This window comes from Somniosus microcephalus, chromosome 8 (genome assembly GCF_052327205.1).
Source record: "Somniosus microcephalus isolate GS21.2 chromosome 8, FLI_Smic_1.0, whole genome shotgun sequence".
NCBI lineage: Eukaryota > Metazoa > Chordata > Chondrichthyes > Squaliformes > Somniosidae > Somniosus > Somniosus microcephalus.
Window position 1 is genome coordinate 153,544,590 of NC_140994.1, and position 27,374 is coordinate 153,571,963.

Sequence of the window (27,374 nt, forward strand, 5' to 3'; positions counted from 1 at the left end):
AGTAAAATTGTCCGGGGTGTAACATGGGTGGCCGATCAGATCTCATCAACTTTCTGCTGGGTAGGTTATGTTAACATTCCTCCCTTTGCCCCACCATTGTGTTTAAAATTTTAAGAGTATTTATAGTGACTGATTTTATAGATAAAGTGAATACAGTAGACGTAGAGTACATGGGTTTTCAGAAGGTGTTCAATAAGGTATCTCACAGTAGATATTACAAAAACGCAAGCATATAATAGAAGAGGAAATGTAATAGTATGGATCGATAGTTGGGGTTCGGACAAGATTAAATGGCTAAGGTTAATAGGTGTTGTTCAGGTTGGAAGAGGTGTACCCCAGAGTTCTGTGCTGGGTTCACTTTTATTCTCGATATATACAGATGATTTGGACCTGGACGTAAGCAGCACAATATCAACATTTGCTGATCATACAAAGTAAGGGTTTAGCAAACAATGAGGAGGACTGTAAAAGACATCAAGGGGACATAATCAGGTTGTTGGATTTTTAAGGTGGAGAATGACAGAACTGTACAGGACAAAGAGAGACCATTTCATCCATTGTCCCTGGCTGGTTCTCTGAAAAAGTTATTCACTTAGTCTCATTCTCCTGCCCTTTTTTTCCCTCCCTTTTAAAAGCAATTATGGATTCTGCTTCTACCACTGTTTCTAGTAGGGTATTCCATGTACTAACATCCTTCTGCATAGAAAAAGCTACAGTACTAACATTGTCTTCATCCTTTTGATGATTATTTTAAGTTTATGCCCTCTGGTTACTGTCTCACCAACCAGTGGAAATAATTTATCCCGAGTTATCTTATCAAAATCCCGTATAATTTTGAACACTTGCATCAAATCTCTTCTTAACCTTTTTTGTTTTAATGAGAAGAGTCCCAGGGCATGAAGCGGTTCTACACCAGTAGTGGAAAATGAGCTCATAGCGAATCAGCAGCTCGTTTTACATTGCGCCTGATTTTCTTTGTCATTGACTTCAGTGGAATCTGCTTGATGTAAAATGGGCTGCTGGTTCGCAATAAGCCTGTTTATGCCATTGGTATAAACTAATTTCACCCCCACAGCTTCTCAAATCTCTCCTTGTAACTAAAGCCTTTCACATCTTGTATCAGCTCAGTTGATCTCTTCTGCACCCTATCCCATTAGATTCTTAATAAAGTAAAGCACCTCAAATATGGAAACAATATTCTAACTGCAGCCTAACCACTGTTAATTCCCTCCACTCCAAAAAACACCCATTAGCCACTTTTCTCTGTTTTCTTTCCTTTAACCACATTCCTACCCGTGCTGCTACAATCCCTTTAATACTGTGTGCCTTAATTTAATTAACAAGTTCCTCTGCGGCACTTATCAAACACTTTTTGAAAATCCACACGCATAACATTCATTACATTTCCTTCCAGTTGTTCCTACTAGTTAACTCTGTGTCACTTCTGGATCCTTTGAAGTATGTCTACATTCGTATATTTGATGATAGATTGATATTCCATTCCAGTTTCAAATTTCTCAATTTTTTAAGAAGCGAGGTGCAATATGGCATTACATATTGTTTTAATCGCAGCAATCAGCACAATGGCTATTCCTCCCTTTGGAAGACCAAGATATGTTCATACATCTAACAAAAGTTATATTTCAATACGTACATCAATGACGAGAGCTCCTTTCTCTGCTACTGAATAATTCCATTCAGCATTATTTACATTTTTCCTCGATAGGAAATAACTTTTGTTGAATGCTTTCTATTTGACATCTACATTTGCCAGATTTATTGGTCAAGCACTAAAATTAAAACAAAATTCCTCACCAGAGTAGGAAAACACAAGAAAAATCAATGGCCTGGAATTTGCAGTCAGGATGACGGTGAACTGACAGTAATCGGCATCATTCTGGCTTTGAAACTGACCGTAACTTTGGGATTTGACACAGGCGCATGCAGAAATCCCGAAGTTGCGTCTGTCAATGACAGCTCCGAAACTGGCTGTGCTGTGCCCCGCTCCCCACATAGCCATCAATCAGTGAAATATCGTAAATCATTGAAACTGATGAAAATTTTGACTCTTCCGCAGTAAGCACACTGTTAAATTCCCCACTAAAAGTTAGACACAAAGGGATTAGGTGTAACTGGGGCTTTAACAGCATGCTGACTGCTAAACAAAGCTTAAGGGCCTGGAAAATGAAGTTAATTTTGTGCAGTGTGAAATTTGTCCATTTTAATAAAAATTAAAATTGTTAAGAAACTTTTCAAAAACATTTTTTTAAGTTTGTTGATCTTTATTTCAGGTTTACCTTTTCCCCATGTGAGAACCCCAATCTTTCGTTTGCTCCCTTTAACCATTTTAAAGAGTTAGGGGGGAAAATTGGGTGAGTAGCGCCACCTGTTAGCACCTAAAGAGGCAGTCAGTGGCTGTAGCGCCACTGGCTGTGCCTCCCGCGATATTCAGCAGGGGCACTAATGGTGGCATTAGCCATTTGCGCAGCGCCACCACCAATGACGTCATCGGTGTGCGCAGCGCCTCATTCGCGATATTTGGTAGCGAACGCCGCAGTTGCACCGTTCGCTACCCGTGCCCGGTTCACGGGGCCTTACTGTGCCGGCAGCGGCGCAAGTTAAGGTGGAAGTGCGGGGCGGCCGCCTTTTTCGGTGGCCGCCTGCCAGCACCTCCGTCCCTGCCTCCTGACACCCCCCCCCGCGGCATTGCCGGCTATTTCCTGAGAGCCCGGCACTTCTCCTTGGTGCCGGGCTCGTTTGCCGGCACTCGCGAGCGGGGATCGCGCTGTTGCAGGCCCCTCCCCCTTAACAATGGGAGGAAGGCCTGCAGTACTGCAGCGTGCCTTGCCGCAGCGTGTGGCGCTGCGGCACGTTGCGCTGCGATATTCAGTTTCAGCGCCCTAAGAGGGACGCGGAGCGCCTCGAGCCTCGCCCCGTCTCCCTCTAGGGGCAATGGAACTGAATATCTGATGATCGCTAAAGCCTTGAACGCCTCGCTAAATCCTGCGCTCAGGCGACTTTTGCGCCACTTTGGCGCCCCAAACCAATTTCTAGGCCTTAGAATTTTAAGGGCTTACTCACTTCCTTGTTCGCTAGCTGTGAGAATTCTGCCTTTTGATTGGGTGTTTAGACAGCCTGTTGACGTCACAGCAGTTCGAACAAGGGGATCCCACTAAACTTCATTGAATTGAATTCAAAGGCCAGAAAACCCGAAGTTCTTGACACAGGGATCGGGAGATCCTTGTGCGAAGAGTATTTTGGGGCCAGCGGCGAACGCCTTCGCTTCACTGCTGACTGCAAATTCTGGGCCATGAACTTTATCTTCTTATCTTATTATATATATATTATATCTATCTATTATCTATCTATCTATTTATTTTATATCTATATATATATAAAAGGATCGTGGTGTCTGTCTGTCTGTCTGTATGTCCAGGCTTAACTCAAAAGTTATAGAGCGTACCTACACATATGTTATATCAAAAGAAAGCTTATGATTAGGGGAGTGTCATAGGTGTATTTACTTTTTGGTCAGACAAAAATTGTTCAGACACTATACAAAAAACGTACAAAATCCGCTCATTAGCGGTTGACCAATCCTACGGCTCATTCGCGTTGAGTGACGTGAAGGTTGACCAATCCTATGGGGGCAGCGCGCTGCGTCACGGGGGGCATTTCATGGCGTGTGTGGGCAGGGCCTAATCCTTCAAACTGCCGTTAGTGCGGGAGCGTGAAAAACCAGAGACCGGAGCGGCAGGGGAATATCAGGCCGGGCCTGAGGTGTTCTTTCCCCCCTCTCTCTCCAGGCTAATCCCAAAATAAATCCAGCAGTGGAGTGGCGTCGGAGGCCCGCAGCGGGAGCGCAGCGGGAGCTCATCAGGGCTCACTCGGGCCGGGCCTGAGGCGCTAGGCCACGCACGGGGGCTCGGGCTTGAGTGGGTGTTCAGCTGAGGTGAGTCGGGCCGGGCTTGAGGCGCTAGGCCATGCACGGGGGCTCGGGTCAGAGCGGGAGCTCAGCTGAGTTCAGTCAGGCCGGGCCTGAGGCGCTAGGCCACGCACGGGGGCTTGGGCCGGAGCGGGAGCTCAGCTGAGGTGAGTTGGGCCGGGCCTGAGGCCCTAGGGAGGGAGAGAGAGGAAAGGAGGGAGAGAGAGGGGGAGAGAGAGACAGGGAGAGAGAGAGGGGGAGGGAGGGAGAGAGGGAGGGAGAGGAGAGGGGGAGAGAGGGGTGAGAGAGAGGGGCAGGGAGAGAGAGGGGGAGGGAGAGAGAGGGGGAGGGAGAGAGAGAGGGTGAAGGAGGGAAAAGGTGAGGGGGTGGGAGAGGGAGGGAGAGAAGGAGCGCGGGGAGGGAGTCTCCGTCTCCTCACACAACACACACACAGCCCGAGCGATGAGAACCTCTGGCTTCAGCTACATCTCCTCTCACTGGATCCTTTAAAAAAAAATTTAAACCCACAATCTCGCCTTCTTCCTTCCTTCCTTCCTTCGGCCGCCGCGATTCAAACTTCCCGCCGACCTCACAAAATGGCGGCCGCCCTTCTTCACCTGCTGGGCTCTGAGTCTAGCCCCTTCCCCGGGGCGTCTTCCTCTCTTCTCTCTCTCCTTCCCTCACTCTCTCCTTCCCTCTCTCTCCTTCCCTCTCTCTCTCTCTCTCCTTCCCTCTCTCTCTCTCTCTCCTTCCCTCTCTCTCTCCTTCCCCCTCTCTCTCCTTCCCTCTCTCTCTCTCTCCTTCCCTCTCTCTCTCTGTCTCTCTCTCCTTCCCTCTCTCTCTCTCTCTTTCCCTCTCTCTCTCTCTCTCCTTCCCTCTCTCTCCTTCCTTCCCCCTCTCTCTCTCCTTCCTTCCCCCTCTCTCTCCTTCCTTCCCCCTCTCTCTCTCTCCTTCTCCCTCTCTCTCTCTCCTTCCCCCCTCTCTCTCCTTCCCCCTCTCTCTCTCTCCTTCCCCTCTCTCTCTCTCCTTCCCTCTCTCTCTCTGTCTCTCTCTCTCCTTCCCTCTCTGTCTCTCTCCTTCCCCTTCTCTCTCTCTCTCCTTCCCCCTCTCTCTCTCTCCTTCCCTCTCTCTCTCTCCTTCCTTCCCCCTCTCTCTCTCTCTCCTTCCCCCCTCTCTCTCTCCTTCCCCCTCTCTCTCTCTCTCCTTCCCCCTCTCTCTCTCTCTCCTTCCCCCCCTCTCTCTCTCTCCTTCCCCCCCTCTCTCTCTCCTTCCCCCTCTCTCTCTCTCCTTCCCCCTCTCTCTCTCTCCTTCCCTCTCTCTCTGTCTCTCTCTCCTTCCCTCTCTGTCTCTCTCCTTCCCTCTCTCTGTCTCTCTCCTTCCCTCTCTCTCTCTCTCTCCTGCCCTCTCTCTCTCTCTCCTCTCTCTCTCTCTCCTTCCCCTCTCTCTCTCTCTCTCCTTCCCCCTCTCTCTCTCTCCTTCCCCCTCTCTCTCCTTCCCCCTCTCTCTCTCTCTCCTTCCCCCTCTCTCTCTCTCCTTCCCCCCCTCTCTCTCTCCTTCCCTCTCTCTCTGTCTCTCTCTCCTTCCCTCTCTCTCTCCTTCCCTCTCTCTCTCTCTCTCCTTCCCTCTCTCTCTCTCTCCCCTTCTCTCTCTCTCTCTCCTTCCCCTCTCTCTCTCCTTCCCCCCTCTCTCTCTCCTTCCCCCTCTCTCTTTCTCTCCTTCCCCCCCTCTCTCTCTCTCTCCTTCCCCCTCTCTCTCCCTCTCTCTCTCTCCTTCCCTCTCCATTAACAAAAAACGAAGTTAAAGAACCACCTCCTGGGTGCTTAGAAAGAGTTCTTCAATCCCAACAGTTTCATAAACAGTTTTATAAACATGGCAGAGGTTTCTTCATTTCCCTCGGCAACGCTGGGTACTCCAGCTAGTTATTAATAAGGGAAGATGCAACTTGTCATTCGAAATGCAAAAAAGATGTTTGTTCTGGGTTATTTCACGTAAATGTAATGCTATCTAAAATGTATTTGTAACAAAAGGCTCAAATAATGAAATTCTGAACATGAATTAAGTTGATTGGAGCACAATAAGATTCCACTAACTTAATTTTTGCTTTGGTTGTTGCAACTCGGTCAACTGAGACTGTAGCCTAAGTATTTCACTTGGTTTGCATAAAACATACAGGTGGCTTGAATTTTAGTCCAGTTAACTGCAATCTCTCAAATATTCAAGGACAGGTGCTACCAACCATTCCAAATGACACTATACACAGCATATGGTCCCTTGTTTTCCACAGAGACTGATTTTGAGTTACTTTACAGATGCCAGCAAATCAGAACAATGAAAATAGCTATTCACCATGGCTTAAACTTGTCTCACTGTACTGCTGACACAGAAACTTCGATTGGTTTATCTTCATTTGTTCTTTGTAATAAAATTGGTTTTAAATACCTGGTCCACGTGTTCAAAGTACACATAATGCCCACTTGTTTGGAGCAGTTTTGAAGTGGTAAATGGAGTAAAAAGGGACAGAAATATCTAGTGCCTCAAAACTGGCAGTCTAACATTGTACCAGAATTTTCCTGCCAGTCCTTTTTGAGGCCTGCCATACTTTAATGGTGTCAAGTGGGCATGGCTCAAATTTCTGATCCTAACTTCTGCCCTAAACCTGGCCCTAAATTAAACTGCCGCTATATAAATGGCAGGTAGAGCACCAGTATCGTATCCCTAGGGAAAATACTGGATCTAGGAGGCCACTTTGTTTGCTGCAGCGGGAAGGTTAGTGTTACTTTGTGAGTATATTGCACTGTTTGGTACTTTGGAGGTCTGTCAGGATGTTTGCTGCTAGTTTTAATCACCTCTGTAAAAAGTGCAGCTTTGAACTGGGGCCATGAACTTCCCAATGGGAATCCTATTGTTCTTTTGTTATGATGAAGAGGAGAATGAGGAGATGGAAAAGTCTAGATTGGAGGTCTATAGAGTAAGGACTTAAAGAAGATCTTTGTTTATAACACATATACAGATCCACTCAAAACGTGGTTTACAGACAAAAAAACATCTTTTTTATACTTCTTTGTATGTCACTGTCTGAGCATGCTGTGCTTCGCTTCAGAGGCTATTGGTGAGACATGCAAACTGCTGGCTGAAAAACGGCAGCCCACTTCCATCAGGAGAACAACATTGTCTGTATGAGACAATATCACCACTGCCTTGAATTTCTTTGCCACTGGATCCTTTCAGGCAGCATCTGGCAACTTTTGCAACATTAGTCAGGCAGCAGCTCACTACTGCATTAAGAAGGTCACTCCTGTTCTCTTCAGGCATGCTGTGCAGTTAATTTCCTTCCCAATGGATCCAGAGCAAGAGAGAGAGAGAGAGAGAGAGAGCTATCCAATTCTACAGACTGTAAGGAGAGGTATTACTGCTCCACAGCCACCCTGCACTGATGATGAGGATTCCAGGAGGAAAAAAGTGTCAGGTTAGTGTAGAGTCCCAAGTCCCACTCCATCACTAACCCTCCAATTGGAGGAAAATCCAGCTGTCCATCTCAATCATATTGTTAAAAAAATGCACCTATTGTAAAATGGAGAATAACTTTTCAGTTAATATATATTGAAATTTTTCTGTGAACATTGATACTAAAATGTTACTGTAATTAAATATATTTTGTAATACAGAGATAAATATTAATACTAACCAATTTTGTATTTCACTATAAATGCATTATGGACTCCATTTAAGCAATGCAGGGGTTGTTTATGCCAAATCAAGTTCATACAATTAATATCACTGAAGTGGCTAATGGTTATCAATTTACATCTCACTTACCTCTGTTTGGAATGGTAAGACGGCCACCTAAAAAATTAAATGTTCCAAATGCAGTAGTTGAAGCATCCCTCAATAATGACTTGGTGCTCATTTGCATCGAGAGTCTTGCCATAAAGTTTGAAGTGTCGGAATGTGCTGTACCATTACGTAATGTGTGTCTTTCATTTGCAAGCGGGTCCAGAAGGGGGGAGTTAGTCATTGGAATCTTGTCTGAGATATCCTGTCGTGAACGGATGGAGCCTTGGCATGCTGATGTGCTTGTGAGGTCAGGCTGGATTGTAAGCAAATGGGAGTTATCTATCAGAATGAAAACAGACAAGCCACTGTGAAAATTCTCTGCATTTCAAGGATTACTAATCATAACTTTTACACCAGTACAAGATAATTACATGCTCTCAGAATGCTAACTGCATATACTTTCATTCAATAAGGTTTACAGCAAAAGGATTTTCAAATATTACAGATTACAGTAAAATACAGGCATAATCATTCAGATGGAACACTAACATCCAGATTACATTATATGGATGGGTTGATTCTTGAACTCCTAATTATTTGGGCTATGTGTAAATAATAAATTGTCAACAAACACCATTCTGTTGTGTTGAATTCACTGATATGTATTTGTTAATAGATATTCTTGTATTTCATTATAGAAAAAAACTATCTATTAACTTTCTATTGTAGAAACTCTACACATGATACATTGCTGGGACAATGACATTTCAGTTCAGAAATCTAAGTGTAAAATTCAATCATTATTTGCATTTCAGACATCCCTGAGAGACTGAGTTTGCCAAACTTCCCTTCATCACTTGGAACAGGCAAATTTTCAAGGTGGGGATCCATTTTCTTCCTACACAAACCCATCTCACAAATGGGTCAATTAAAGCATGGGATTCACAACATGCACATGAGTGTCCATTGACTGGATTAAACATCTCTCCTGATTTAGGAGGACAGTGTGGGTGCAGGTGGAACCTGGTAAAAATTACAAGTATAATTTTTTAAAAATTGTTCCAAACTAGTATACCTAAGCTGTATGAAGTGGGAGTGTGGGATTGCAAAATCACTCCTAATGTTCTGTTTGGGCCACATATACACTTGGTATTACACAGCACAACTATGCTTTCGATCCACAAGATAGGAGATCCGAGTGGGACTAAAAGCTACTAAGGAATAATCATAATCAACTTTATTGTCATTGTTAGTGCACAAGTGCAGTACAACGAAATGTAGGCTTGCGGCTCCCGAGAGTGTACATTTAGATTAAGACATTTAAACATTCAACATTAATTTGGCTTGTAATACATTAACATAAGCATAACCATAATAAAGTGCATTGGCAGATGTGCAGGCTTTAGAGTTTATTTGTGGAGTTCAGTAGGATGACAGCCCTGGGAAAGAAGCTGTTCCTAAATCTGGTCGTTCGGGTGCGAATGCATCTGTAGCGTCTCCCAAATGGCAGGAGGGTGAACAGACTGTGGCTGGGGTGGGTAGGGTCTTTGATGATGGTCTGTGACCTCCGTAAACAGCGTTTCTGGTATATGTGCTCTATGGTCGGTAGCCGGGTGCCGGTAATGCGTTGGGCAGTTTTGACTACCCGCTGCAGGGCTTTCCGGTCATAGTAGCTACAGCTGCCATACCATACTGTGATACAGTTCATCAGGATGCTCACTATTGTGCAGCGGTAAAAGTTAGAGAGGATCAGGGGTGACAGGTTACATCCCTTCAGCCTCCTTAGGAAATATAGGCGCTGCTGGGCCTTCTTCACCAGAGAGGAGGTATTGAGGGACCAGGAGAGGTCCCTCAATACCTCCTCACACTGATGCCCCTTAAGATCGGTATTTGGTTTGTCGCAGCATGTATTTTGGACGTATTGAAGCTTGAAATGTAATCAGAAAGGTACATGTAGTGTATGTACCTTTAAGAGAGAACTACTTTTACAGCTCCTGTATACTGTAGTACCGGCAGTGACCACACCTGTATATAAGCCTTGAGCATGTTAGATCCATGTGTTAATGGAGACACGGAATGCAGGAGTTGATTTAACAAGTGTTTACTGAACAAAGTCTGGAGGTGAACTAACTACACAAGACGCTACACAGGCTTATATACCCGAGTGGTCACTACTGGTACTACAGTATACAGGGGCTTCAAAAACATAGTTCCTCTTAAAGGTACATACACTACAGAGTATGCCTCTGTACTGTTAGTCTTTAGACTACCCTCCTCCAGTAAACACCTGTTGATTGTTAACTTACAGCCTCCGTCTAGTTATTGGGAAAACATCATACTTTAAGAATCACGGATCCAACAGTGGCGACAAGGTCGATTCGAATCTACCTGCAACTCTGCATTTCCTTTCAAGGATTCGCTCCGGGAGGACGGTGGAAAAAAGTCGAGGCCAGAAGCACGGGCGTCGACCACGAGCAACCGCCCAGTCATCCGGCAGAGAGTGAACATCGCAGGGGAGGCTGTTGGGAGCTGGGCTTGGTTCTCCAGCCACGACGATCCAGCAACAGACTAGCAACAGGTACAGCGCAGACCCTTCCCGGACAGCGGCGGCTGGAGCCGACCGACGGCACAGAAAAGGCTGAGCAGCGTCGACGGGGTAAGAGAGAGGGTGAAGCGCACAGGGCGCAGCAGGGGGTTGAAAACCGAGCGGCGTCGACGGAAAACAAAAAGAGAGAGAGGGTAAAGCAGCAGCCGGGGTTCAGGACCGAGCGGCGGCAACGAGAGAGGCGCACAGGAGAACGCGCAGAGCACAGCCAGGGCTCAAGGGCTGAACAGCGTCCGCGGGGGAAAGAAAGGAAAGCGCGGGAGATGCCATTTTGTGCTAGCAGAGAAGAAGGGAGAGCGCGGGAGACGCCATTTTAGACAGTTTAATCACACCCAGGGATGCCGAAGAGTGGCAGTATCACTGCGTTTGACAATGAAGTCAAAGATTGGGTGACATATGTGGAACGCATTGAGGTGTACTGCAGGGCGAATGAAGTGCCAGATGCTAGGAAAGCACTGGTTTTGTTGAATTCCATGGGTGCAAAAACTTATGGCTTACTGCGAAACCTAATAACCCCAGAGAAGCCCGTGGATAAGAATTTTGAAAGCATAGTGGAAATCCTACAGGACCATTTAAACCCCACACCGTTGCTGATAGCAGAAAGATTTAAGTTCCACAAAAGGAACCAGCATAAAGATGAAAGTAATGCTGAGTACTTAACGGAACTGCGCAAGCTATCGAAACACTGCCAGTTTGGATTGGGACTAGCAGATACGTTAAGGGACAAGTTTGTGTGTGGGCTTCAAATTGAAGGAACCCAGAAACGGCTTCTATCAGAAAAGGATCTTACGCTGGACAAGGCTTTCAGCATGGCAGTATCATACGAAGCAGCCGCACGGGGCTCTGCAGAGATACAACGGAGACCGCAAGAATATGGCACCAATGAAATGTCATATGGAGTAGGGAAGTGTTATCACTGCGGCAGAACAACACACGACCAGAAGGATTGTTGGTTCAAGGACCAAGTGTGCAGACAGTGTGGAAAAGCAGGGCATATAGCAAGAGTCTGCAGGTCAGGGAAGAAAACCAGCAGCAAGAAATCTCCACAGGAGAAGTACAAAAAGGTACATAAGGTGATGGACAGTAGTTCAGACGAACAGAAAAGTGATACAGACTCCGGAAGCAAGGAGCTGGGTTGTCTGAAACTACATAAGGTAATCAAAATGGAGGATCACCAGGCTACCTGGGTCACACTCAAGATAGACGGAGTCCAAGTGAAAATGGAATTGGACACAGGATCAGCCCTAACAGTCATAAACCTAAGGGACTACAAGCGGCTATTTTCACATATACCATTGAAAGCTACAGAGATTGTCTTGAAGACGTACACGGGGCAAAAAGTCTACCCCAAAGGAAAAATAAGGGTGAAAGTGATCTACAAAGGCCAGGAAATACCTAAAATGGACCTATATGTATTGCCAGATGGAGGACCACCACTACTAGGATGTGAATGGATCCGGAAGATACAATTAGATTGGCATTCCATATAGGCACTGAAGGTTGAGGCCAAAAAGGATGACGACGTCACACCTGGACGACTGTCAAAAATGCTAACTGGTGCACAAGAAGTGTTCCAGGAGGGACTCGGAACACTAAAAGGCATAACAGCGATGATCAAAATAGAGGAAAATGCAAGCCCAAAGTTTTTTACGGCCAGACCGGTGCCTTATGCGATCTGACCAGCCGTTGAAGCAGAGCTGGAAGGGTTGGAACGTTCAGGAGTACTGTCCAAAGTGGACTGGAGCGAGTGGGCTACACCCATCGTTCCTGTAATGAAGAGCTCGTTGAGTAATACGCCTGGGGAACCAAAGAAAGTCCGCATCGGTGGGGATTTGAAGGTGACAGTGAACCCAATCCTTCACACGGTACAATATCCACTTCCATGGATTGAGGATATTTTCGCCTCGCTATCTGGAGGTAAACGCTTCACCTAAATTGATCTGGCCCAGGCGTACCTGCAAATGGAGGTAGAAGAAGCCTCGAAACAATACCTCACGATCAACACTCATAATGGTCTCTACCAATACAACCGGCTGGTGTTCGGGGTAGCATCGGCTCCGGCTATTTGGCAAAGATAATGGATCAAGTCCTGCAAGGGATTCCAGGGACCCAGTGTTATTTGGAGGACATCCTGGTCACAGGCGAAAATGACAGTGATCACCTCGCCAACCTGGAGAAGGTGCTCACTAGATAAAGGAATATGGGCTACGAGCTAATCGCCACAAGTGCGAGTTTTTCCAGAAGCAGATCTCGTATTGTGGCCACGTTATTGATGAAGAGGGGTTACGTAAGTCCCCTGAAAAGATTGAGGCAGTAGTCAAGGCTCCAGCACCGGAAAATGTGTCACAACTGAGGTCGTTCCTCGGGCTGGTGAACTACTACCATAAGTTCTTACCAAATTTGTCTACAGTATTACACCCACTGAACACCCTACTGCAAACGGGGGTACCATGGAAGTGGAATGACGAATGTAAACGAGCTTTCCAGAAGTGCAAAGAATTGATCACATCAAAAGAGGTGTTGGCCCATTTCAACCCAGCACTACCAATTCGGTTGGCATGTGATGCATCACCCTATGGTATTGGAGCGGTGCTGTCGCACAAATTCCCAGACGGGTTGGAGAGGCCAGTAGCCTTTGCGTCTCGGTCACTAATCTCAGCCGAGCGCAACTACGCCCAGATCGACAGGGAGGCCCTCAGCCTAGTATGGGGAGTAAAAAAATTCAACCACTATCTGCATGGGCAGAAGTTCACCTTGCTGACTGACCACCAACCACTTGTCTCCATCTTTAATCCAAAGAAGGGCGTTCCGGTGATGACTGCACAACGGCTACAAAGATGGTCCCTTTTTCTAGGGGCGAACCAATATGAAATAGAGTATAAGGGCACGAAACAGCATGGAAACGCTGATGGGCTATCACGCCTGCCACTGCCTACTGTGGAGGAAGCACCAGCAGTGGACCCTATCAAAATGTTTTATTCGTCGATAATTGAACGATTGCCAGTAACTAACGCGGATATAGAGAAGGAGACCCGCAATGCTCCGACACTGTCTCGGGTATATGATTTGACGGTGAGGGGATGGCCAACACATGGCGACTCACTGTTGCCAGCATTCTCATCCAGAAGAGAACAGCTGTCAGTATGCCAGGGGACCTTGATGTGTGGATCCCGAGTGGTAATTCCACCCAAGTTAAGGGAGAGAGTGCTCAATGAGCTTCACGAAGGCCATCTGGGAGGGGTGAAAATGAAAAGCCTTGCTAGGGCTTATGTGTGGTGGCCGGGGATCGATCCACAAATTGAGGACCTAACAAAGAGCTGCTCCGGATGCTAGAAGGTCCAAAATGCACCACCACATGCCCCTCTACACCCATGGGAGTGGCCCTCCTCTCCATGGCAATGGGTGCATATTGATTTTGCTGGTCCATTCATGGACTCAATGTTTTTAATAGCAGTGGATGCGCACTCGAAATGGCCTGAGGTGATCACAATGTCCTCAACCACTACAGAGAAAACGATTGCAGTCCTACGGACCATATTTGCCAGGAATGGCTTGCCAGAGCAGATTTGCTCTGATAACAGACCACAGTTTGTGTCCGAAGAGCTTCGGAAATTTATGAGAAGGAATGGGGTAAGGCATTACACATCTGCCCCGTATCATCCAGCCACAAATGGATTGGCTGAGAGGTTCGTACAAACCTTTAAAAAGGTGATAAGGGCCATGTGCGATGATGAAATTCCACTACAGCATAAGGTGGACAATTTCCTGTTAGCCTACAGAAATGCGACACATGCAGTTACCAACCAGACCCCGGCCATGATGTTCTTTAACCGAAGGTTGAGATCTCGTCTGGATTTGCTCAGACCAAATGTGCGAAGAAATGTTGAGGATAAGCAATTCCAGCACATCAATGAGAAGCCGACAAGGAGCTTCAATGTAGGACAACCAGTCTTGGCCCGCGACTACCGAACAGAGAAATGGCAACCCGGAATGATATGCACATGGCAGGGGCCATTAATGTACACAGTGGATGTCGGGGAGAACTTTGTGAGACGCCACGTCGACCAGATCCTAGCGTCACAGGAACGAGTCAACCCCATGTCTCGTGTACCTGGGGATGAACCCGACATACCGGTAGCATCTACCTCAGAAACAGTAGCAGCGGAAACTGATGAACTAACCGACGAAAGGGGGCCAGAATCGCCTCCGCACCAAGAACAAGAACCTCAGGAAAGGCGCTATCCAGAAAGGATCAGGAAGCCGCCCCAAAAAACTGAATCTATAAATGGACTATTTCAGTTTATATGCATGTTAAAGTGTTAACTGTTATTTGAATGTTTTGGGTGCTGTTAATCTAAAAGGGGAGGAATTGTAGTGTATGTACCTTTAAGAGAGAACTACTTTTACAGCTCCTGTATACTGTAGTACCGGCTGTGACCACACCTGTGTATAAGCCTTGAGCATGCCTCTGTACTGTTAGTCTTTAGACTACCCTCCTCCAGTAAACACCTGTTGATTGTTAACTTACAGCCTCCGTCTAGTTATTGGGAAAACATCATACTTTAAGAATCACGGATCCAACAGTACAGGCTACCTTTTGTTCTAGTAAAGATTCCATGGGGTAATGTTGAGGCTTTATACAAGATTGCAAACTTGGTAATTTGATACCTGAGCAAGGCAAAGCTGGCAATACTCCAGAGCATTGTTGCTGATTGACCTGGTGAGGTAGACTTGTCTCTGAATCCTGGGATTCTTCCGATTTTCCAACAGGCTAATGCATCTAGCTGGACAAGCAGCAGGAAGTTTGCCAGTGCTCTGTGCTGCATGGTTTTAGCGAGGGAAGGAAGGGATTAAATATTTATTTTGGATTTTGCATCGCTACTTTTAATTCTTGTCCTTATGCCTTGTTTTGTTTATTGCTTCCTTATGTTTTCCTTAAAAACTACTTGATTAACAATAAAGATTTTTCCAAATAAAATTAACTAACCTAAAAGAAAATTGGAATGACAAACCTTGTTTAGGTGTTTTAATGTTCACAGGTTGGAATCCTGTTGTTAAAATTGAAGAGTCGGTGACATCAGAATCGAAGTCTTGCTGTTTTTTTCGATAAACGAGTATTACTACAACTAGCAGTAATGTAAGGCATACAGCCACTGCCACAACACCAGTGTACAGTGCAACATCAGCTGGTAATGCAGAAGCTAGAAAATAAAAATATATTTAAGCCATCAGTAAATGCATATTATCTATCACAAAATAAGAAATTATTATCTTTTGATCAGAACTAATGCAAAATCAAATTTAATCACTTAAGTTACTTGCAACCTCAGGAATCCCTCATAAATGAAATGTACTGCATTAAATCCCTAAGCATATTTATTTGATAGAAAGAGAAATTTGTGAAAAGAATAAAAAAGATAATCTTTAAATATGCTTTGACTGTTAGCAATTCAGTTGAAGAAAGTCATTTTCCGACATAATAGTCTTCCCATTACTTGGATTTAAATTTGAGCATTTGAATTTCAATGGTGTCACGTTGATGCTGATGCAAATAGATTATCAGACTCTGATTAGCTAACATCAGAATATGCCTTGACTATTTGAAGAAAAAGGAGTTATACACGTTAGCTTTTGAAAATATTCTTGTGTAAAGACATGATATCATACAAAAGCAACTTGCATAGGTGGTATGCTGAATAAAGATCAAATGACCTATGCTGCTACACACCAAGAAGCATATTGATTAATACACTTGAGAAAATTCACTTCATTTAATATGAAGAAAAGAAAGAACTTGCATATCACGAGTCTCAGTATGCCCCAAAGCACTTGGAAGTAGATATTAAACTTGCTGCCCGGGCGTAAACTGTTGTTGCAGACCCGTCGCCCATTATAGAAACCGCCCAGTTTTTATTTCATTGCAATAAAAATCATGGTTTCTATTAAGGCTGATCTACAACATCAAATTGAAAACCTACCCCTTCGCATCCAATGAATTATGTTTTTTTTTAATGCAGTCATTTTGTGCAAAGCAATGTCCCACAGATATGAATGACCAATTAATTTGTTTTTGTGCAGTTAATTGAGGGAGGAATTTTGGTCAGAACTCTCAGCTTTTCTTTGAATAATGTCCATGGGATCTTTTATGCCAACTGAGCAGGAAGACAGGCCACAGTTTAACATCACAACCAAAGAATGACTCCTCCAAAAATGCAGCACTCCCTCAGTAATGCATTGAGGTGTTAGCCTAGATGATGTGCTTGAGTCCTGCAATGGAGCTTACATCAGCTAACTTATGACTTAGAGGTGCGAGTGCTACCAACTGAAAAATGTAATGGATTAGCCCCTTTGTCCATCGCACATTGGAGCAGTGCGGGGGTCGAGCATGGGGAGAGCATGTTCAACCCCAAAGACAGGCAGAGACCAACGTTTCCTTTGGCATAGGGCAGGCATTTACATATGCTTAGCTCAGGTTGCTGAGGCACCCTCCTAGTCATCCTGCAAATTAAGGCGGAGTCAATGCAGGTGGCTGAGGAGGTCAACTCCTTGGGAGTCACCCGCAGAACCTGGATATAGTGCAGGGAAAGATTTCATGACCTTCAGCGCACTGGAAAAGTGAGTATGAATTACCCATCACCCTCAATCTGATCCCCATTGCCTTTCCTCACCAGCATTCAGCTTTAGCAATCTCTTCTTCCACATCCCACTTGACACTGACATCCATGCACCTTTACCCATTCCCTCTCTCTCTATGCTCACATTCACATAACTATTCCACCACGCAGCCCTCACACTCCCTCTCACTCTGATGCTTTGAACACAACTGACAACACACAGGGAGGGCTCTTGGTCTTGGAACCTCACTCCATCTTTGTCTCCTTCTAAGTATCTATGCTATGCAATCTCTACACTCACTCCTTCATTCTCACTCAACCTCCACTTGTCTCCCTCATTGCAGGAAAAGAGAGCTCACAACAAAAGAGAGTGAGCCAGGACAGGAGGAGGGACAGCCTCAATAGCCCACCTGACCCCCTGGGAGGAGGCCGTCCTGGAAATTATGGGAATAGAGGATGATTCACACGTGGGGGATGGACAGACGGGTGTAACACAGCAAGCTGGTGACAGAAAAGTTTCCCATCTCTCTCTTTGACATTACATTAGTCGCTGATAATGATTGTGAAGCTGTAACAGATGGACTTATGAGCATTTGCAAAAAGCTATGTGCATGTAGCCTTTGCATCACATCTCTGACTCTTTCCTTTCTCCCCCACAGGACCATCACAAGCATCCGTCCCCCCTAGCCAGGAAGAAGAGGCTAAGCAGCCAGACTCCTCAGAGGAAGCTGCAACCTCTGAGGGCGCAGCGTCAGCAGAATTCAGCGCACCCAGCACCAGTGCAGACACTCACACCTCGTTGGGACTTTCGGGACATAGAGTAGTGTTGTCACCTGGTGTATCACAGCTCACAAGTGAGCATCAGCAGATTGTGGAGACAGGGACCGCAGTGGAGAGTCCTAGTCGGAGGATGCAGGACTCCGCCAGCTCGGCTCAGCAGCATGTCGACTCTCTGCCTCTGGGTCCATCCATAAGATCAGAGGTGATGGAATTCCAGGCACAGATGCAGGAGTCTCTGGCAGGTTTTGTCTCTAGGGTCGCTGCGGGTGTGGAGCGAATGGAGGAGTTCATAGCGAACATGAGCAGAGCCTTTGTGGAGTCATTGGTGCATGAACGCATCACCACGGGAAGGATGGCTACCTCGGTGGTAAGGCTGGCTACCATAAAGGAGAGGATGGCTATGGCCATGGAGGAGCTTAGTCGCCAGGGTATGGAAAACATGGTCATTGTTCAGAATAGAATGACATCTCTTGAGGAGCGATGGGCATCTGTTGAAGAGCAAAACCAGACCTTCATGGCTGTCCTTCTGAGTAGGACTGCCATTGCAGATATGGGTCCCCATGGTCCCCCTGATGTGCAGCAAGGTTCTCCCCAGCCACTTGCAGGCGCTGAGGGGGACCTGACCCATGAGAGGGAGATTGCTGGCAGACCTCAAGGAAGTGGGGGCTCCTCTTCAAGCGCTCACACTTCCATGCCACTGCAGAGCCCTCGGTTAGAGCCCCACCAGAGTCCACACCCAAGTGAGATAGACGTCTCAAACCCTGCACAGCCGCAGGAGCAGCAGACTGTTGACGAGCCCTCACAGGCTCGCAACCCCAGAGGACGCCCGCCAAAGGTGTCGAGACAGGAGCAGCAGGAAAGTGAGCAAGGGGCCTCCACATCTGCTCAAGCCACAGGGGAGGCACCACGTAGGAGCACGCGTAAGAGAAAGATAAAGCACAAGTAGTCACAAGGGTAGTCACTTGGGTGCAGTTTTGTGTTTATTGTAAAAATGCCATCACGTTGTTATTGAACATAAAAATTCTGATGGCAAATGTTGCAGTTGTGGCGTCTGTCATTTCGCTATTGGGACTTCCACATTGAGGCCTTAGGAATACTTGCAACTGTCAGTATGGTGGTCAGAGTGCTAGGAATCCTCTGGTTCTTGGCCATTGTCGAAGATCTGGTAAGAGGCAGCGAGGCAAAAGTGTTTGACTAGGCTAAGCAAATCTGGCCAGGATGAGTGCGTTCCTTGCATCCTGGGCAGCAATGTTCTCGTGTAATGCTGCCGCTGTTTGGTGGGCTTGTGCAGGATGTTCGTTTTCGCGCTCCTCCTCCTCCTCATTCGAGGAGGATATGTGAGGAGCCACTTGGTCCTCAGGAATCTGCAAGCCACGACGCTGTGCCATGTTGTGAAGTGCACAGCAAACCACGACGATCCTGGAGACCCTGGCTGCTGAGTACTGCAGGGCTCCACCTGATCTATCCAGGTATCTGAATCGCATCTTCAGCAAACCGATGGTTTGCTCGATTATGGATCTGGTGGAAATGTGGCTGGAGTTGTAGCGCTCCTCAGCTTCATTGGCTGGCCTCCTCAACTACGTCATTAGCCACGTCCTCAGGGGATAGCCCTTGTCTCCAAGTAGCCATCTGTTAAGTTGGTCTGGCAGACTGAATAGCGGAGGCACACTAGACTGGTGCAGTATGAAGGAGTCATGGCAACTGCCAGGGTACAAGGCACAAACATGCAAAATTTCCTTCTTGTGGTCACACACCAGCTGAACATTGAGGGAGTGGAAGCCCTTGTGGTTGACAAAAATACCTGAATTGCGATGGGGTGCCCTAAGGGCCACATGTGTGCAGTCAACAATGCCCTGCACCCTTGGAAAGCCTGTCAGATTAGCTAATCCAACTGCTCACGCCGTGACACTTGCTCGATCCTTGGTGAAATGGATGTGATTGTGCGCGATGATAAAGAGGGCATCGGTTACCTGCATGATGCAAGTGTGTGCGGCCGCTTGGGAGATGCCGCTGATGTCTGTTGCTGATCCCTGGAATGAGCCTGAGGCAAAAAAGATGAGTGCGGTAGTGACTTTGATGGCCACTGGTAATGCTTGTCCACCTGGTCCTCTGGGCAGCAGCTCTTGCTGTAGCATTGCGCAGATATCAGTCACTACCTCTCGCGAAAGTCGGAGCCGCATTTGGCACTGCTGCTCAGGCATGTTGAGGTAGCTTACCCTGCGTCTGTAGATCCTGTTTGGGGGGTATCTCCTGCGCCGACGGGCTTCCAGGCACTGGCCCCTTCTGGCCTGTGTAGCTTCAGGTGGGTGAGCAGCAGCCCGGTGCTCCTGCTGCTGCTGCTGCTGTTGCTGGTGCTGCTGTTGGTCCTGGTTCTGCTGCTGCCGCAGCTAGTGCTCGAGCTCCTCTAATGCTCAGATGGGAAGGAAATAAATGGCTCCCATGCTACTGGTATATGCCTCCGTTGAGGAAGCGCTGAGTGAAGGTGGCGAGAGGAGTTTCCCAGGAGGTCACACTGGAGATGGGGGTGAGGCTCCAACCTTCCACAGTTGTGGTTAAGCCTTCTAAAAGTTGCCCCAGACGTGAGACCACTAAGTCCTGCCACCGGCAAATGATGGCTGATATAACCTCCTCTTTAATGGTTGACCTGCAGTTGATAGTCAGCAGTCCAATAGTGCCCCCACCAGGTTTCACCATCATGTTTCCCACCAGGTGTGTTTCTTGTGGGAAAAGGGTTAAATTCGCAAGGGCCTTTCGAAATAGCATTATAGAAGCCATTTAGTGGTTGTTAAGGGCCTTAACGACCAGTCCCACCTGTTGGATGCGGGACGGAGTTGGGACCATCAGACACGACTGAGTTAAAATTGCTCAGAGTCGGGAACCAGGCGAGGGTGGGGGTCCCGCCCACCTGCCAGTTTTTGCAATTTTAACCCCCCGCACGCCTCCAAGCTCGCATTCACGGCTCAATGAAAATCAAGGCCAAAGTGTTAGCATGGCTCAAAGCAGTTTTCCTCTGAGTCAGAAGCCTAGAAATTCAGTATAGCCACGTTTGGGGCGCTACAGCATGGCATTCGCTAACTTTTGCGCCTGGCGCAACTTAGCGCCACCTTCGCCGATATTCAGTTGCATCACCCCAAGAGGTATCTGCTGCGCTAAAGCAAGCGATGCACGACTATCATTAGGCGCTAAGCCGGCGATCCGGGGCGCAAACACTGAATGTGGGCGCAGCGCAGGTGCTTCGAGTTGCTCATTGAGGGCAGACAGTCAGGCGCCAGTCAGCACTTAAAGGGGGAGGGTGGAATAGTTTGGCTGCCACGCCCTGCACACTGCAGCCCTAAGGCAAGGCCTGAACACTGCTTCTGGAACTGCACCACGCCCAGGAGAATGGAGAAGGCCAGGGAGAGAGCGCAGCGCTTCGGTGAGGGTGACCTGAAGCTGCTGGTTGGTGCAGTGGACCGCAGGCGCCATATCCTCTTCCCTGAGGGTGGCAGGAGGCCGCTGCCCGCCGAATATCGGAAAGCATAGAGGGATGTGGCAAACAGGGTCACGTCCAACAGCGTGGTTGGCAGGACACCAACCCAGTGCCGGAAAAAATTCAACGACCTCACTCGGGTTGTCAGGGTGAGCACCTTTTCCAGTATCTTCCTCATCCCTGCATGTGCACCTCACTTTATGGCCAAAGGGGCCTGAAAGCCCTAATGGCCAGCCCTCATCCAGCAGCTATGGGACTGCCATGAAAAGCACTTGCACATTCAGGACTTTACACACTGTCAGGGATAACGACCATGGGAGGCAGTGCGGGCGAGATCAGGGCTTGACACTGTCAGGGCTAATCGACCATGGAAGGCAGTGCGGGCAAGATCAGGGCTTGACACTGTCAGGGCTAATCGACCATGGGAGGCAGTGCGGGTAAGATCAGGGCTTGACACTGTCATGGCTAATCGACCATGGGAGGCAGTGCGGGCAAGGTCAGGGCTTGACACTGTACTTAGAGGCTGTCCTTTCTCTTGCAGGCCAAGCTGGCGCATAACAGAAGACAGCAGCGACAGACCGGGGGAGGCCGCCCTGACCTGAAACAGCTGAGCGACCTCGAGCAGCGAGTGGAGCGGATCATGGTAGGCTGGCTGAGTGGCCCCGTCGCCACTGGAGATGCTGACCCTGTTCTGGGCACCAATGGTAAGGTCATCACCTTTTTGACCTCTCTCTTTCCACTTGCGCCTCACACCAGCATCCTTTGCCACTATCGAACCAATGCAGTGCACAGCAGCACTCATGCCTCCCTCGCTGCCGCCCTGTCCTCATTCTAAGGCAACTCTTGTGCCTCCCTGCTTTCAGATGATGACTCGCCAGGTGAGGAGGCGGCCCCTCAAGCTGGCACTGTGTCCGAGTCAGACATAGAGGAGGAGGAAGAGGAAGCCAGCCCATCAGGGACACCCTCAGCCGAGGCAGCCCATGGCCATGATGGTGACACGTCTTCCCTGGAGGGGAGCAGGGGGGAAGGGTCGGAGGATAGTGAAGCTCCGGGGACCAGCGGGCTGCAGCAACACGGGAGGGGTGGGGAAGCTCGGCGGCCTTCTCCCCGGAGGGTGAGTGCAGCCTCCTGTCCTGCTACGGTGAGCGCAGAGGAGGTGCGGCTCCTAGTGGAAATGGGCGCCCAGGCTGAGCGCAGGCACACCGAGCCCATGGCTGCAGTGGCAGGGATGCCTGACTCCATAGAGTCACTGGCAAGGACTGTGCAGGAATTCGGGGCAGCACAGGCCAGGAATCTGCAGGACGTCGCGGCAGCACAGGCCAGGAGTCTGCAACAATTCAGTGCAGCACAGGCCAGGAGTCTGCAACAATTCAGTGCTGCACAGGCCAGGAGTCTGCAGGACATCGGGGCAGCACAGGCTAGGAGTCAGCAGGACTTCGCTGCATCACAGGCGGCTTCTAGCCAAGTGCTCAGTCGTGCCGTGCATTCACTGGCTGCTGTCATGCAGACACAGACCAGGGCCACACGGGCACTAACTGCTGCCACACTCGCTGGATCAGCCAGGCATCGCCGGGGCACTCGCCGTGCCGCAGCAGCCCAGCAGTCTGTGCCTCAGCAGATTGCTGCACATGTTGCAGTGCTGGCCCGTGCGCGTGCCAATGTATCAGCCGACCAGGGAGTGCCTGTGATCTGTCAGGTTGGCAGCATTCCTGCAGCCAACACTGTCACTCCTCCATTGCAGCTGCCACCAGCCGTTGGACAGACTGCTGCCGCCCAAGCAGAGTTGGAGCAGTCAGCAGCCGGCCCCTCCAGGCCCAGAGCTGGTCCAGGCTGACCCCCAAGGGCATCCGCTGTCTCACCATCTGACCCTCAGCAGCCTTCCCCCAGCCTTGCTGCAGCCACTGGGGTCCCATTGAGGAGGAGCTGCAGGGCGGGTAGGGGCCAGTCACGGCAGCGAAACGGATCACACTCGCAGGGGAAAATGTAGAAGGTGTGGCCAAATGTTTTGTTTTATTTATAAAGGCCGAGACTGCTGTATTTGTTTCATATTTAAAGGCCGAGACTGGTATATTTGTTTCACTTATAAAGGCCGAGACTGGTTGTTGTGTATGTACCTTTAAGAGAATAACTGGTCTCAGACTGCAGTACCGGCAGTGACCACCCCTGTATAAAAGGCGCTAGTGAGCCTCTGTTGTTTCAGTTTCACTATTGACTTCCATCAGTAAAGACTTGTTTTGTTCAACTCCTGCTGTCCGTGTCTCAATCATTCACGGACGTAATACTGGTGACGAGCAGATACGAACCTACCTACAGTCTGCGCCGCCTCCTGGGATCCATTCCTACAGCGAAGTGAGCAGAGGTCGAGGCCAGAAAGAAAAGAAAGTAAGAGGCAGTAGAAACGGGCGTCGGCCGTGGGCATCCGCCCCTGTGTTAGCGGAGTTGAAGATTGCTGGAGAAGCTGTCGGAAGCGGGGCCTGGTTCCTGTCGATGGTGCTTCAGCTAATCGGGCTGGTGGCACTGATCCTTCCTGGGCTGCGGCGGTCGCGAACTCGAGCGGGTGGTTTGCAACGGGGCCGAGCAGCGTTGTCGGGAAGAAGAGAGAGAGAGGGTGGAGCACACAGGGCGCGGCTGGTGCTACAAAGCCGGGCTGCGTATAGACCCGAGAAGAGGGAGGCAAGAATCCCACAGGGTTGTTCCACGATGGGAAAATAATAAAAAAAAGAAAAATTAAATGCGCAAGAAACCGCGAGGAGCTGCAGGTTGCAACGGGAACCGCAGAAAGCAGCGCTAGCAACAGCGGGGAAGAAGGCAAAGCGCGGGAGGCGCCATCTTAATCAGCAGGGAAGAAGGCAAAGCGCGGGAGGTGGCATTTTGTTAAATTGGGGAAGAAGGCAAAGCATGGGAGGCACCATTTTAGATTTGCAAGATGCCGAAGACTGGCTGTATCACTGCTTTTGATAATACAATAGAGGACTGGACCACATATGTGGAAAGAGTCGAGGTATATTTCGAGGCAAACGAAATAGCTGAGGAGAAAAAGGCATCGATATTGCTAAACCTAATGGGCGCTAGAACGTATGGCCTATTGCGGGACCTGATTACTCCAGCCAAACCAAAGGCGAAGAGTTTTAACGAAATTGTTGCTGTCCTACAGGAACACCTAAACCCTGCACCGCTGTTGATAGCAGAAAGATTTAAATTCCACAGGAGAACTCAGCATAAAGATGAGAGCAATGCTGAGTACCTTACGGAACTACGCAAGCTATCAAAGCACTGCCAGTTCGGAGCAGGACTGGCAGATACCCTACGGGACAAATTTGTCTGTGGACTCCTGAGTGAAGGAACACAGAAGAAGTTACTCTCAGAGAAAGAGCTGACGCTAGATAAGGCTTTCAGCGTGGCAGTATCGTATGAAGCAGCAGCCAGGGGAGCTGCAGAAATTCAACAAAAACCACAGGAGTACGGCACCCACGAAATGACACGGGGATTTGCAAAATGTTATCGCTGCGGCAGAACTAACCATGACCAGAAGGACTGCTGGTCCAAAGACAAAATATGCAGGCAATGCGGGAAGATGGGACACATTGCACGAGTTTGCAGGTCTGGGAAGAAGACCAGTGACAACAAAAAGGCTACAAAGGAACCATACAAGAAAGTACAAAAGATGACGGATAGTAGTTCCGAAGACCAGATTAGCGATAGTGAATCCGGGAACAGGAGACTAAGCTGTCTCAAACTTCACAATGTAATCGCAAAAGAGGATCACCGAACCATTTGGGTCACCCTCACGATAGCAGGGTCCCAAGTTAAAATGGAATTGGATACAGGATCAGCGCTAACCGTCATGAATTGACGAGACTATGAGCGGCTACTTTCACACATACCCTTGAGAGAGACATCCATTGTCTTGACGATGTATACGGGGCAAAAAGTATACCCCAGAGGAAAAATAAGGGTGCCTGTAGAATACAACGGCAAGAAAATACGGAAATTGTATCTCTACATACTGCCAAATGGTGGACCACCGTTATTGGGATGGGAATGGATCAGGAAGATAAACTTAGATTGGCACTCCATTCATGCAATGACGGTGGACGGTAAAAAAGATGAAGACGTCACTCCTGGTCGATTGTCAACAATCTTAGCTAACGCCAAAGAGGTATTTCAACAAGAACTGGGCACGCTTAAAGGCGTAACCGCCTCGATAAAAATAGAAGAGAATGCAGTTCCCAAGTTTTTCAAAGCAAGACCAGTACCATATGCAATTCGCCCAGCTGTCGAGGCAGAGCTGGAGAATCTGGAGAAGGCAGGCGTGTTGTCTAAGGTCGACTGGAGCGAGTGGGCAACACCCATCGTTCCTGTCATGAAGAAAACGTTAAGCATTAAGTCCAGGGAGCCAAGGAAGATTCGCATCTGTGGGGATTTCAAGGTGACGGTGAACCCAGTCCTTCACACAGTACAATATCCGCTTCCAAGGATAGAAGACATCTTCGCCTCACTATCTGGAGGGAAGCGTTTTACAAAAATTGATCTAGCACAAGCATATTTGCAGATGGAGGTTGAAGAGTCCTCTAGGAAGTATCTCACGATAAACACTCACAAAGGTCTTTACCAGTATCGTCGATTGGTATTTGGAGTAGCATCGGCTCCGCCGATATGGCAAAGAGCGATGGAACAAGTCCTGCAAGGGATTCCGGGGACTCAGTGTTACTTGGACGACATCCTTGTGACAGGTGAAGATGACAGTGAACACCTTAACAACCTAGAACAGATGCTCACTAGACTACGGGAACATGGGCTGCGAGCCAACCGCCCCAAGTGCGAGTTTTTTAAGAAACAGATATCGTATTGTGGCCACGTGATTGATGAAGAGGGGTTACATAAGTCCCCTGACAAAATTGAAGCGGTTGTTAAGGCCCCAGTGCCTGAAAATGTGTCGCAACTGAGGTCATTCCTCGGATTGGTGAATTACTACCATAAGTTTTTGCCAAATTTGTCGACAATTCTGCACCCACTGAACGCCTTGCTACGAACGGGAGTAGCATGGGAATGGAAATATGATTGTAAGCGGGCTTTTCAGAAGAGTAAGGACTTAATCACTTCAAGGGAAGTATTGGCTCACTACAACCCAGCACTGCCGATCAGACTGGCGTGTGATGCGTCTCCCTACGGCACTGGGGCGGTACTGTCACATAAATTCCTTGATGGTTTAGAGAGGCCGATAGCTTTTGCGTCACGCTCGTTAACTTCTGCCGAGCGTAACTACGCCCAGATTGACAGAGAGGCCCTCAGCCTAGGGTGGGGGGTGAAGAAGCTCAATCACTACCTGCACGGTCAAAAATTTACTCTACTAACCGATCATCAACCTCTTGTCTCCATTTTCAACCCTCAGAAGGCCGTCCCGAAAATGACAGCACAACGGCTGCAGAGGTGGTCCCTTTTCCTAGGGGCACACCAATATGACATTGAGTACAAAGGAACTAAACAGCATGGGAATGCTGATGGATTGTCACGCCTACCGTTGCCGATGGTGGAAGAAGAAGACCTTGCAGTGGATCCAATGGAGTTATTCCACTCGACCATAGTCGAATGTCTCCCTGTGACGAATGCAAACATAGAAAAGGAAACACGTAATGACCCGACACTATCACGGGTCTATGATTTAACGGTGAAGGGATGGCCAGCACATGGCGAACCACTGCTGCCAGCATTCTCGCCGAGAAGAGAACAGCTGTTAGTGTGCAGAGGAACCTTGATGTGTGGATCCAGAGTAGTAATTCCACCTAAGTTGACGGATAGAGTGCTCAATGAGCTTCATGAGGGTCATCTGGGTGGGGTAAAAATGAAGAACTTAGCCAGAGCATTTGTGTGGTGGCCGGGAATCGATAGAGAAATCAAAGAGATGACCAAGAGCTGTGCAGGATGCCAGATGGTCCAAAACGCCCCACCACAAGCTCCTCTGCATCCATGGGAGTGGCTCTCATCTCCATGGCAAAGGGTGCACATTGATTTTGCTGGTCCCTTCATGGACTCAATGTTTTTAATTGCGGTGGATGCACATTCAAAGTGGCCAGAGGTAATAAAAATGTCCTCAACCACCACGGAAAAAACTATCACAGTTTTACGAACCATATTCGCCAGGAATGGGCTGCCTGAACAGATTTGCTCTGACAATGGACCACAGTTTTTGTCTGAAGAGTTCCGGAG

At 48.2% G+C, this 27,374-nt stretch overlaps 1 protein-coding gene across 1 annotated transcript in view; it reads right to left on the reverse strand.

Moving 5' to 3' along the window:
• Positions 1–27,374, reverse strand: part of unc5a (unc-5 netrin receptor A) — a 389,186-nt gene that overhangs the window by 136,646 nt on the left and 225,166 nt on the right. Inside the window, exons 8-9 of the mRNA XM_085996169.1 lie at positions 15,317–15,505; positions 7,742–8,038 (exon numbers count right to left, since the gene is read on the reverse strand). Coding sequence (XP_085852295.1) covers positions 7,742–8,038; positions 15,317–15,505 — 486 coding nt within the window. The remainder of the gene's footprint in view (positions 1–7,741; positions 8,039–15,316; positions 15,506–27,374) is intronic.